Source organism: Periplaneta americana, chromosome 9 (assembly GCF_040183065.1).
Source record: "Periplaneta americana isolate PAMFEO1 chromosome 9, P.americana_PAMFEO1_priV1, whole genome shotgun sequence".
Classification (NCBI taxonomy): domain Eukaryota; kingdom Metazoa; phylum Arthropoda; class Insecta; order Blattodea; family Blattidae; genus Periplaneta; species Periplaneta americana.
In genome coordinates this window covers 109,445,505-109,460,023 of record NC_091125.1, presented here as the reverse complement: position 1 = coordinate 109,460,023, position 14,519 = coordinate 109,445,505, and the positions used below count along the sequence as shown (strand labels likewise).

The following is a 14,519-nucleotide window of genomic DNA, read 5'->3' as shown; positions in this document are numbered from 1 at the left end:
GATTTAATTGTATAAAAATAAAAAGTTTCATTTATCATTTATATTCACAATAAATTAGTAGGGTCGGATATTGTAAGAAAAAAGTTTTCCGAATAAAAGACATCAATTTTTAAATTAAATTCGATTTTATGGTGTTATTATATTTCAATATTTTCGTAAAGGAAGATGGAAAATATCACATTACATTACATTGATTTAATTGTATAAAAATAAAAAGTTTCAGCTATCATTTACATTCACAATAAATTACCTTAAACGTGTTTTCTTTAATATCAGATGAACGTGTTCAAATAACTAAGTACGTACAGTTTCACACTATCGTATATACTCACGTTGTATCTAAATGATTGTTATAAACACTGTTCAACGTCCACTCAAAAAAGGCAGGTGTTGCATCCTATTTATGACACGCCCATTAACGAAGGATGTACGGTACAATAGGTAGTTCTACCAACTTATAATATGACTACGATTTTGAACATCAAATACTTTAAACATTATTCACACGACTTTACAGTTCTAACACACAATTAATTCCCACCTTATTTCCAGTCTTAGTGTAAGGAAAAAGCAGGAATGCGTAACTTACGCAGCATTTAAGAACTGGAAAGCGCATGGACTGAGGGTCCACTCCCACCCGCTTTCAGTTCATGAGCGCGTCATACCCCGATCGATTTAGCAGCACTTTGTACGAAAGCAAGCAAACACAGGAAGCTTAACCATTATCTTATTTTATTTCGAGTTCATCAACGTAATGAATGTAATTTGAGATGAAGCATTTATTTTACACCCAGTTTTAGTGGTAACTGTCATGTGACAAAGGAAGTAAACATAACCTGGCAGTTACAAAGAATTGCAGGTACAAGTGAAAGTTTGCACTTGCGTTCGTAGTCGTACTAAAAATAGAATCTATGTCAGTTTAATTGAAGTTTCTATGCCTACGTGTCTGAACCTTTTTCAGGCTAAAATTAGATTACATTATAGGCCTATAAACTTTTCGAGCAACAATGGAGCTTAAAATGGAAAATTCACAGGAAAAATGACACGAACGAGCAGGACCGCCGACAGAATTTATGGGCCCCTATGCAATACTGTACTCGGACCCCCGTTGAAAAAAGTAACTATTACAAGTTACCAGTTATTCTAACCATAACAATTATTTGCAAAATAAATAAAAGATAATCCCATACACAGATACGAACTTAAAAGTATACACTTTTATTACGTTGAATAACTTTTAGCAAAACTTCATATTAGCACAATATATTATACTCATAAAACATTATTCTTAAACACCTGTATTTTATAACTTGCAGTCCAACATCAACAAACAACTCTCCTTGACTTCACTGATGCAAAATCATCAATTATGTCATCAAAATTTAAAGATCTAGCAAGATCGCTCTCCAGACTAAGGAGCCAAGGTTACTCATCGTTCTTGACACATTGTTTATCTGAATACATTTTATTTCCTTCATTTTGCTGAAGGATCTTTCAGCATCAGCAACTGTCACAGGAATTGTATAGAATATTCTAATGGTTATGCAAATATTTGGAAATAAAGTATCCAGTTTGAATTCCCTCAGACTATTTAGGAGATTCATAGGTTTCAGTGGGGTTGGCCCTAAATTAGAGGCATGAATTGCTTTTAAATATTTCGGCTCATCACTGATCTCTTTATTAATATCTTCATAATATTTTTCACGCAGTCTAGCACCCATATTAATAGCTCCCAATTTTTTCTGTCTCTCCTTGTGCTTCTCAGCTCCCGACTTATGCCTGTACTTGTCCATTGTGCAGTTGAACTATAACCAGTAACACTAATGAACAGAATTTACTAGACAAACGACAATGAAAAGACGAAAGTTTCGACACGAAACATACGATGTACTGAAAGAGAAACGTATCCGGTGTCTTCGGTTTGAGAGAGTCCAGTAGCATATTGTGGTGGGCCAGCGGGGGTTTGGTAGTTAAAAAGGACAAGCCAATAAATAATCGAACATGTTTAGTACAAGCGACGGGAACATAGTTCAGGCAAATGACGGAGCCCTCAATTGTCGTGTCGGTGAACGTTAATGCAGGAAACCGTTCTTCCATTATATAAAAGTCAAATATTTACATCATATGAAGTGGTAATTTGTATTAATTCTACTATTGTTGAGTTAATATGTCGAATTTATGTAACAAATATTCTTACAAAATTTTATAGTACCCGTATGTATCTACGAATAATTATTCGTGATAATAATCAGACTCACTCAATCTGACGGGCCCTTATTGCTCACGGGCCCATATGCACTCACCCCTTTTGCCCCCCCCCCCCTTCTCGGCGGCCCTGCGAACGAGTGCCTTAAAATGAGGGGAAAAAGAACTCGATATATATTGTAATTAGGTATTAATTCGCATGGAAAAATATTCAATTTGTACTTCATTTTAATTTTATAATATTCTGTCCGTACTCTGTATAATTTCCTGAACGCTGAATTAAATTTATATATTGTACTTAATTAATTAACCATTTCTTGTTTCCGAGTATAAGCAGCTATATGCGCTTATTTTGTTACAGCTTCTTCATACGTAGGCGGAGCCCAACCAATTCCTGGATTTCCAGGCACGTCTTTTATGGAGTATGTCGGGTATCGTGGGTTGTAAGCAGTTGCTCCGAACACATGCTGACTGTCATCTGAATCGGTGATGCTTGTTGTGCCAAACGTACATTCTTCGTAACTCGGAGGAGCTGTAACATACAGAACAAGACATTTCACTCTAGACCACAGACATTAACACAACACTGAATTTAAGAGGCTTTGCACTAACAAGGAAACCTTCCACATCACGTCGAAACTACCATTAGAAATGCGTGGCTTGGGCAAATACTGTGAAGAACACGTTATCTATGGCTGCTGGGTACAGCAACTGGCTGCGGACGGGAAGATCCTGAGTTCAATCCCGAGTGGTGGCTGGATGTTTCTCATTGCTAATATTTCCTTAGCTGCCCTGTGTTCACTAAGTCCCTTGCAAACAGAGTACCTACGGTAAAGCTTTCCAAACTGGGTGTCGCCTAAAGGTTTATGGGATGTCGTGAACTGTCTGGTATATTTCATTATTTTGAACTATTAACTCATGATAAGTGAAATGAAGTAAGAAAATCGCTGGTCACCTCTTGCTTACCCAGCTGTTTTGTAGATACGTGTCCTTGACAGACGCATAGATGTGCGTATAGTTGTAGCACAGTCTAGTATATACAGTCACGAAGCTTGAGTTGTGAAGGTGCTAGGAACAATAGACTGTGCTGGTACTATTTCGCATTGTAATGAGGCGATATTAGCGAGCCTGGTGGTTAGCAACTATCTATGGATGCATATTTACTACGTATTGAGCTTCGTGACTGTGTATTTTCATTTATTTTATTGGGTTATTTTACGACGCTGTATCAACATCTAAGTTATTTAGTGTCTGAATGATATGAAGGTGATAATGGCAGTGAAATGAGTCCGGGGTCCAACACCGAAAGTTACCCAGCATTTGCTCGTATTGGGTTGAGGGAAAACCCCGGAAAAAACCTCAACCAGATAAATTGCTCCGACCGGGATTCGAACCCAGACGCGCTGACCGTTACTCCACAGGTGTGGACGTGACTATATATAGTAGACTGTGGTTGTAGTATACAAGTAGAAGTCTAGTCTTCTAGGTAAGGATGAGAATATCTTAACTGCAACAGACAAAATATCTGCGTTGCGAGACACGTTAGCAATTTGGTCCCGGAAAGCGAAGGAGGGCAGAATATTCCCAAATACATCTCACTGTGATTCGAAGAACGAAATAAATGATTCAATTTACAATCTATCTGACATTACTCACAGATAAACTAGAAAGTTACTTCCCAGATCTGAACAAAAATGCTTATGACTGGATAAGAAATCCATTTTTGTCATCTGAATTTAGTGGACTTTCCTTAGTAGAAGAAGAATTGGCTGAGATTAAAAATGATAGGAATTTGAAGTTAAAACACAAAAGGATGATTGTTACAGATTCTGGGTTTCACTTGAAGATTTTACGTCTCTTGCTAAACGGGCTCTTGTGGTTTTGTTGCAGTTTTCAACCACATATTATTGCGAAGCAAGATATTCTGTGATGATCAATATCAAAACAGTGAAACTGGCAATTTAAAAATGATGGATGAAGAAATGCGAGAGAATTTATCCCGTATTCATCCAAACATAAAATACAATTGTAAGGTTCGCCAAGCACATGTAAGCCACAAAAAATTAAAACCAAGGTTGAAAATAAGTGTGATTGTTTTCCTCATCTTAGAACTATAGGGCCTATGTAAATGTTTCTTTCGTCTTATATAATATTTTAACAATACTGGAAATATGTATGTTTATCTTATTCATTTTATGAAGGATGTATAACTAGCTTATTAATGTATGGAATACTTTCATTTGAGGGATAAGGTGACGCACTAAATTTTTATACTTTGCTAGGGTGTCGCCACAGCGAATAGGGATTATAAAGAATGGACACTGAGCGAATTTCCCTGTGTTTTGTTTCTCTGTGCGCCAGCGTATAGTTCCACTTTCAAGCGCTAGAGGTTAGTGTAATCGAGCATACGCTAAGATAATACAATTGAGAATAGAGTTGAGACACGGGACCCAAACATCGCCTACCTTATTGCATAATCCAGTAACGCTTTGCTTCAAATAAATTCAAGTTAACAGCTTTTCCTTATTTCTCAGTGACAAACTAGTTGTAATAATAATATTTTATATTTCAGATATATTATAAAATAATATAATGCATTATAAAATTAAGTATCGAATTCGTTTAATATTTGTATATAATATAATATAGGTATATGGTTTTACTTCTCGTAAGAGTTTTGTTTTTCCATTTTCAGTGCTATCAAATCATTACATATTTTAATTGTTGTTGGGTTCAACGTCTGAACTCTCATTATAAAGGAACTCTAGAGTCTAGACATTACAGTTAATGACGGATTTATTATTTTATGGATCCAATTTATTTTATTTGAGTACATAATGTGCCTAGATATATTAATTATACAGTATGTGTTATATTTCTGCTGTGTCGACTGCTAGCTGGTGTGATGTCAGCGCCAACTCTAGGGAGAAAGCAGAATCTCACGCTTTAGCTGGCTTGAAGGTCATTGAAATCAGTCCGGCTACATCAAAGGTACCGACGCGAAGTGTCCATTCTTTATAATCCCTATTCGCTGGTCGCCATATAAAAAAGTTTGGAAAGCACTGACCTACTGCGTCTTTCTCTATGCTATAATAAAGGGCGGTCAGAGCGAGGTGCCGACCACACTACACCACCTCATTCTAGTGCAGGGGTAATGAAAACATGTAACTATCTCCATAAGCCCATGCACCATCATAGCGTCCAGGGGCTGAGGCACTATGGTCTACCTGTCAGCATCGGATTCACGAATGCTACCTAGGTTACTTATCGGACAGTCATCGCGTATATAGGTCGCGCAATGAGCCAAAGGTTACCTTACAAAGTGTACGGATCCATTCCGGGTCCAGCCAGGCCAAATCATCACCACAGTGCTTCTTTATAAAACAAATGAAATATTGTGTACAAAATATGCTCTTTCAGATGATGTTCAAAATACTATAGGGTGCATTTACAAATGTTCTTGATGACGTAACTCTCGCAACAATAGTCGCAAAAATATTTTGTTTCTCATAAAAATATTCCTTTCTAAATACAAGGTTTGACGTATCTGAGCTACTTGTCCAAAATCTTCTCATACAATTTTAACTGCAATTAATTATGCGTCGAAACTTGTATAGGCCTATATATGTTTTCCATTAATATTATGTCCAATGTTGTTATAGAGTACATGTATATACATTTAATACTTAATACATATTAATGATATATCTGCGATTCGTGAGAAGTTTATGGAGCAACCAATCCATGTTTATTTTATGTCCAGAAGTTGGCCTAATGCATATCATGTTATTTATTACAGAAATTATATGTACTTATTCATATCGGGTACGTACAGTAGCTGGGATAGCAGTGGAGGTCGGAGGTTTGTTTCTCTTGAGTGGAGGTACTGCTGCTCTTGTCTAAGTGCGATGTCGCTTACGAAAGCGAACAGACTATAGTCTACACGTCAGTTACCTATACAGTTCTTTCGAAATTGATTCAGTATAAGATTAAACATCTTATAATAGAGCTTCTTTCTCCATACCGTTTAATCCTAAACTATATGTGATTATTATTATCATTATTATTATTATCTTTATTTTTAATCACCATTAGCATTTTTATCATTCTCACTACCACCACTCCTTTTAATTAGGTACAGCTCAGTTACTTTATGGTGACAGCTCGTCGACGCGAGAGAGGAGAAGGTTCGACTGTGGGAGGGAGACCGATCCGAGCCGGAGCGAATGGAGGGAGGGAAATACAGTCATATCAGAAATGAAGTTTCGCGTTGCAGCGTCTGCATAATTTTGAGCTCCTATCACTGTGTTCACTTCATACTCCGGAACAATAGTCACTAATAAACAATAATGTGGAAATACAATGAGCAGCAGTGCGGAACAATAGTCACTAATAAACACTAATGTGGAAATACAATGAGCAGCAGTTCGGAACAATAGTCACTAATAAACACTAATGTGGAAATACAATGAGCAGCAGTGCGGAACAATAGTCACTAATAAACACTAATGTGGAAATACAATGAGCAGCAGTGCGGAACAATAGTCACTAATAAACACTAATGTGGAAATACAATGAGCAGCAGTGCGGAACAATAGTCACTAATAAACACTAATGTGGAAATACAATGAGCAGCAGTTCGGAACAATAGTCACTAATAAACACTAATGTGGAAATACAATGAGCAGCAGTTCGGAACAATAGTCACTAATAAACACTAATGTGGAAATACAATGAGCAGCAGTTCGAAACAATAGTCACTAATAAACACTAATGTGGAAATACAATGAGCAGCAGTTCGGAACAATAGTCACCAATAAACACTAATGTGGAAATACAATGAGCAGCAGTGCGGAACAATAGTCACCAATAAACACTAATGTGGAAATACAATGAGCAGCAGTTCGGAACAATAGTCACCAATAAACACTAATGTGGAAATACAATGAGCAGCAGTGCGGAACAATAGTCACTAATAAACACTAATGTGGAAATACAATGAGCAGCAGTTCGGAACAATAGTCACTAATAAACACTAATGTGGAAATACAATAAGCAGCAGTTCGGAACAATAGTCACTAATAAACACTAATGTGGAAATACAATGAGCAGCAGTGCGGAACAATAGTCACTAATAAACACTAATGTGGAAATACAATGAGCAGCAGTTCGGAACAATAGTCACTAATAAACACTAATGTGGAAATACAATGAGCAGCAGTGCGGAACAATAGTCACTAATAAACACTAATGTGGAAATACAATAAGCAGCAGTTCGGAACAATAGTCACTAATAAACACTAATGTGGAAATACAATGAGCAGCAATCGAATCACTATATTTAGCAGTTAATCACTAATTAACAATGAAATATACTCATGCGGAAATACAGGTAATATTCATCAGTGCTTCACTGTTACCTTTCCCATCATCATCATCATCATCATCATCATCATCCATGTAAAAGATGGAACGGCCTTCTTCCCTGTACTTCTTTATTTTTCTCAAATACTGCAAACTTTTGGCCCTAATGCTGTGATGCTCCACCAGAATTTAGCGATTATTTTGTGTTTTTTTTTCTAATAAAATCCTAATTTCATAATAACTTTCCTCAAAGTCGAGATATCTCCCTGAAAGTCGATAGTTTTTCAATTTGAATAATATATATATTTTTTTTAAGTCTGGGCCGCTGTTCTGTGAAATATAGAACTCGTGCTATGGTTTATCTTATGACAGCTTCATTAAAGTTGTTCACAGTTGATTTTGGCGCCGATTATCAATGTCTTTAGTCCCCCTTATTATTTGGCTAACACAGCTCTCAGACACAGCGGTAAACTCTGCTACAAGTTTTCCAACGTTTATTACGTTTTTTCTTCCGACGCTATCTTCATAAAGCGCTACACGTTGCTCACGACTTCTCGCGACTGCGAATGCAATACCCGACCTTTCAGTTTGCTTCTAACAGGCAGCATTTTCACAAACAGAAAAATAGCAGTGAATCTAGACAATAAATAATAGCCTACACACTAAACAATACAAAACAGAAGCATTACAACTATTTAAGTAACTAAATGAAATGTACGTAACAAACGCACTAAATTGCAATATACAAGACAGTGGTGGTGCAGTACGTCCTTAGCGCGACTGTACGCCCACACTAACGCTCCCGAGATGTGATCCCTAGCGCAGCCTGGGGAAGACTAAAATGAACACCCCTTCGAACAAGCAGTGAACTCGTCCAAACCACTGCGTCTCCAGGCCAGAGCTGTCACCATGAAGTAACTGGCCTGTATTTAGTGCACTTGGGTGGTAGATTCCCCTCATAGTAAATCTATCTCCTTCCCATTAGGAACTCCCCCAACTCGTCACTGTTCTTCAAATTTAGCTGTGTAGTTTCTATTTCTAGTACCTCCAGCTCCGGTCGATGGAGACCTCTGCGAACTCTGCTAGTTTCTCACAATCAGTGTAACAATTCCGATTTTAAGGAGATTAAAAACGTGTAAGGAGGAATTAATTACTTCCGATTGTAGGTTATAGGCGAGGACCATGACTGGCAGAGTTAAACCCTGACGCAGGAAGAATAACCGGTAATTTGTATCTGGAGACCTCTCATTCAGAGATGTTTTTGTGCGAATCGTAAATCTACGTCCTCTGCCAGATTTTAACCCGTAAACATTCGATCTAGTGGGAAGAGCAGTGAATACTCGATCACAGAGGAGTACAATCTTGTAAGTTGTCGTAGATGACGATGATGACGATGACGATGACGATGACGATGACGACGATGATGATGATGATGATTATGAATGGTTGGTAAGGCACGAAAAGAGCTCTATTGTCAACGAAAATACTTACGCATATCAGGATAAGAAGGAGCACTTGGTTGAACAGTTGTTCCAAAGCCAGGCACTGGCATGATTCCTTCACCCATGTCAAGAGGTGCAGATGGGGCAGGCATTATTGGTTGAGAGAAGGCAGGCGCCTGCCACAACGGAATTGTCCCAATTGTAATAAGGAAGCTGTTCTTTAAATCACTGTGTAGACCTTCTGGTTTTGCCTTTATCTGCAACATAAAGAATATTTAGTTCACGAAATAAACAGGAGAGTTTGTGGGATCTGATCACAAGTACAGTTGCATGCATACTCACCTTCAGCTTGTATTCCAAGTCAATAATTCTGCATTCTCGGAGCTGCGAAGGTGGAAGGGGAGGTATATCCATTTTCCTACACCATGTCTTGGAATCATTTGCCTCCACTGATTCATTTATTATCATACTAGTGACAGTAACGCGGTCTTCTTTAGATTTTGGAGGACTTTGAGAGTGGTATGTAACAATCTGTCAATAAAGTTTGTTGAATATATTATAATCCTGAAAGATCAACTGAAGAATGTTAATAAATAATGCTCTAAGAGCCACTTACAATGTAGAAAATATATTTAAATCTCAGGACTATTTTGAAATGTAACAGTAGGCAATTAGAGGATAATTTATGCACAATTTTTCAATTTTCAAAGCTGTAAAACATTTACAGAAACATTACCTTAGGAAATCCTAGAGCCACTATATACATTAAAAATTATACAACTTCTGTCATATACTGTATGCAAGTTTTTCGAATTGATTGAGCTTTTCTACCGCTTACTGATTTCTTTTCATTATCTTTCTTGTGAATTTTTTCTCCTGTATCTAAGCTTTAAAATATATTTGATTGTTATACACCACAACACTCGCCTGAAGGGACTTGGAATACCACATAAAATTCAAGTCAGGATAATCAGTCTCTGGTATCGAACCCCGAATGCACCGAATACAAGGCAGAAATGATAAAATTACTCCACCATGCTCCGCCAGATTTTAAATTTCACTATTTAAAAGTTAAAGTTAATTTTCTTTAGGTCTATAATTATTTCTAAATCATGTAAATATAATGGTGTATGTATGTATGTACAACAACATTCACTATTAAATGCACATTATTAAGCGCACTTTATTTCACACTACGTATTATCCATCATAATCTTAGACGTTGTACAAGAATGATTCACCTAATCTGTGTTCTGTATTAGTTGGTATGCACGAAAAGCTTTATCACATTTCTTTGTATAATTATGTCACACCCAAAATAATTAATTTGTTTTAATTGGATATAATTCTTTATCTTTGTAATTTGTCCATGTTACGTTGTTGTATCTAATTAATTATTATTATACACACAGATATGCTAAGAAAAAAATATGTAATAAAAATGTAGTGTTAAAGGCATAGCTGCGAAATTATATGATAATAATAATAATAATAATAATAATAATAATAATAATAATAATAATAATAATAATAATTATTATTATTATTATTATTATTATTATTATTTTCTTTTGTACGGTGGAGGGACTGAAGGCTGCCGCAGCCATGAACAGGCTTATTGTGTCTTACAATTCCTTTTATTGAATGACTGTGAAAACTGAACCGCCGCTTTCTTTGTGAGTATCATGATTCAACTATGTGGTGCCAACTTTCGATTCAGTCTTATAGGCTCAGACTCCTATGAAGTTGTAAAAGAGCGCCTAACTTTTGCGCCGAGATCTCTGATCCAGATGCAGGATTACAGAGTGTGTTCCAAATCTACTACATAAAATCCCAAACTTCATCTCATTTTCGGAAGACGACATGCTAAGAATTTTAACATCATAAAAATTTTTATGCTCGACCATGCCGAAATGTAGTAATTATACACCTGGTAGCAGCCCTTTAATGCACATCATTAAAGTACACCTATTCATTAAAGTTCAGTTGTTCAGCCAATCAGAAATCACCATTGTAGCATTATAAAAGCGCAAGTATCGATTATTCTCGGATATGCAATCGAAAGACAACTAGCGAAACTTCATGGAGGCTGGAAATCCAATACTGTCGCAGAAGGTTATGTTCTGTTACTATAATAATGAGCGTTAATTGTAAATAATATTCAAATAAATTCAATTTGTTATCTCGTTTTTCAATGTCTAAATCAATTTTCAGGTTATATCAAGATTAATGCTCATGTTACTCTGTAGATTATATCAAGGTCAATGACATTCGTTCCTCGGAAAAAATCAATACTTTCGCGTCAGCGCACATCTCACAATTTAGAAGGTCAGTTCCGCTCCTCACTTAGATAACCATAACATGAATACTTATGAATAATTTTAAGTTAGAAATATGGTCGAACATAAAAAGTCATATGAAACTTGCCTGTAATGGTAATTAAGACGCTCGTATGAAAATTATGAAACTCGCTTGCACTCGTTTCATAAACAAACATACTCGCGTTTTAATTACTACCATTATAGTGCTCGTTGCATAATGTACTATTCTCCTCTTGCCAGTTTGAAATCACGAACCTTAAACCTAATGGCAACCACTCAATTATAGAGATCTTGGAAAGTATGAGAAAATACATATAATCGATCTGTTATTTAACGACTCTGTGTAAATTCCACGATCATCTGGCGTAAATGGTATTAGCGATAGCGAGAGATGAGGTTGAGGATGCGCCAGGGGTTTATGAAACATTCGCCTTACAGTTGAAGAAAATCTCTGAGAAAACCGAACTAGTTAATCATTTTAATCCGGATTAGAGTCCAAGCCAGTTACTAAATTAATATCAAATGATATATAAATATAATTATATATTAATTTTATTTACATAATAACTGTACCTCAGAGCTAAATGGATGGAAGTCACAAAAACAACTTTTCAGGAAAGCAAAAAACCTCAAAGCAAGTATAAGAAGAGCAATGGTTCTTCCATCGTCTGACATCTGAATTTAAGGAGAATACAGATTTTTGTGCACTTCCATCTTTTTCCAGCTGATAGAGAAAGTAATTCTGACCAAAATGACGTGCTTATCTCAAAATCAGTAAAATTTGACTACCATCCTTTTCACTCTGAGATACAAATATTAGAGAAAGGTGTAGGTGTAGGTGTAGGTGTATATGTAGGTGTATATGTAGGTGTAGAGAAAGAGAAAGTGCAAGAAGAATTACAGAATTATTACCAACCTTAATAATTTCGCAACATACTTCGTTAATTTTTACATTGCTAGCGTTGTCAACTTCTATAGTCATGGGAACACTTTGTCCAGGCACAAATCCTCTTGTAGGAAGATGTGTTGCTAAGGTAAGAGGCCCCGATTCACAGCAACAGCAGCAAAATGTCTTACTGTCCTCTGCCTTGAATGGTTCCTGAAACAATTTACAACAAAGAAATGTCTGACTTCTTGAGTGTTGCAACATCTGTCTAGTATACAGTACAATATCAAATGACGTGATTTTTAACTGTAATAATTCTTGCTCACCAGAACAGTTCAGGAGTTACTCTGGATACACAACTGGCTATATTTCGAAATTAGTCTGAACAGTTATTTGAGTAATAGGGAACGATGGAGTTATCCTGGATTTACGATGTGTGTTACGGAAATATGTACAAATACTGTTTGGCTGATGGAATACAATGGAGTTATTCTGGCTGTAGGCTATAGTGTGTTATGGATATAAGTGCAAATATATGAGTAATAGAATACAATGAAATTATGTCATCATCGTGACAGTATTAGTTTTTTTAACAGAAGATGAACACATCCTAGGACTCTCGTGATAAGAGGTTAGCATTTAACACAACAAAATATAAGCGCGTCTCAGACGCTGATTACATTTCTACAGGCGTCTATTCTAACACAGTGAAACCTGTATTAAAAGACAATTGCTAGTTCCATGTAAAATTGATCTTTGAGAGGGGTGGTGGCTAAATAGAAGGAGGTTTTTAAAAACAAATAATGAGTTGAGCTACTGTACACACATAACATAAAATAACTAGGAATGTATTGTTAATATGAGTTATGTACAAACTTTATTATAATTTTATCCTGTAACTCATATACTTCCGCCTTAGAAAATAATCCGGTGAATTGATCTCTGCATCACTTTATTACACTTTTTTCCTTATATTATTTCATCTTCTAAACCAGCGGTCTTCAGCACATTGCACCCTCGTGCTAGCGTCTCTTACTCGCGGAGAAGACACTGCACTATGGTGCATTCGTAGTTGATGACGGGTATGCTCTCTACCTTTTCCTGCTGCACAACGGGGCACAACACGTTGCTCCGCTTACCCTTTACCCATTTCAGCGAGTGCTGACGACCACTGTTCTAAACCAATGGTATTCTATCTTTTTTTGCTGGCGTATCCCCAAAATACTTTCTTTTTTACCTTCGTACCCCAAAACTGCATTGCAGTTATATAAGAAATAATAAGAGACTACGACCGATGTATGCAAAATAAATTATTATTATTATTATTATTATTATTATTATTATTATTATTATTATTATTATATGATACATACAGTAGGTAATTATTGATGCAATAACAATGGTAATGAATTATGTAAAATGTTATTGAAACAAGGCAAAACAAGAGTTGATAATGTAAAAGAAAATATGTAAACTGCAGTAATTATCAACAAGTATAATAAAATAATTTTGTCAGCATTTTTACATACGTAGTCAGTGGAATGTGTACCCCTTGAGACAACTACGTGTACCCCTGGGGTTACGCGTACCATAGACTAAATACCACTGCTCTAAACTATTCAATATATTAATATATATATTTCTAAATTATAGACATTAGCTCAAAGAATTTGAGTGACCACAAGGGTCCTGAATACAATAAACATGTACAATATAATGTGATGTGATACATTAAAGAAAAATGAAATTTAATTGTTGAAGGCAAATATAAATGGATTAATTGAATTAGAGATGATGTACGAGGCGCATCCAGAAAGTAAGTTTCCCTATTTTTTTTTAAAAAAAGAACACACACTTTCAGGAAAACATTTATTGGCAACATGTACAGCAATGTTTAAGCTATTTTTCAACATAGCCACCATCAGAAGTGAGACACTTGTATCGTGGGATCAACTTTAGTATCCCTCTGTCGTAGAACTCCGCCGCCTGTTATTTGTCTATGTGTGAATGGGACCAGCGTGTGACAGACGTCTTCAGCTCTTCGTCGTTGCCAAAACGCTCACAGAAGGACAGGAATTTCTTGAGAGAGAGAGAAAAAGAGAGAGAGAGAAAAAGAGAGAGAGAGAAAAAGAGAGAGAGATGTTCGGCCCATAGACCTGACAGAGCTGCCGATGAATTTCAATTGGCGCAATGCTTTGTGCATACCGAACCTCGCATGGGCGGGGTGGGAGAGAGAGAGGGGGAGAGGGAGTGAGGGGGAGAGGGAGAGAGAGGGGGAAGGGGAGGGGAGAGGGAGAGAGA

General features: G+C 36.5%; 1 protein-coding gene across 2 annotated transcripts in view; it reads right to left on the bottom strand.

Moving 5' to 3' along the window:
- Nucleotides 1–106: 106 nt before the first annotated feature.
- The window catches only part of LOC138706378 (arrestin domain-containing protein 17-like), a 40,922-nt gene continuing 26,509 nt past the window's right edge, over nucleotides 107–14,519 (bottom strand). For both annotated transcript variants that reach the window (XM_069835585.1, XM_069835586.1), the window contains exons 5-8: nucleotides 12,249–12,431; nucleotides 9,354–9,542; nucleotides 9,061–9,268; nucleotides 107–2,737 (exon numbers count right to left, since the gene is read on the bottom strand). In XM_069835585.1, the coding sequence (XP_069691686.1) occupies nucleotides 2,553–2,737; nucleotides 9,061–9,268; nucleotides 9,354–9,542; nucleotides 12,249–12,431 (765 nt within the window). In that variant the 3' untranslated portion in view covers nucleotides 107–2,552. The remainder of the gene's footprint in view (nucleotides 2,738–9,060; nucleotides 9,269–9,353; nucleotides 9,543–12,248; nucleotides 12,432–14,519) is intronic.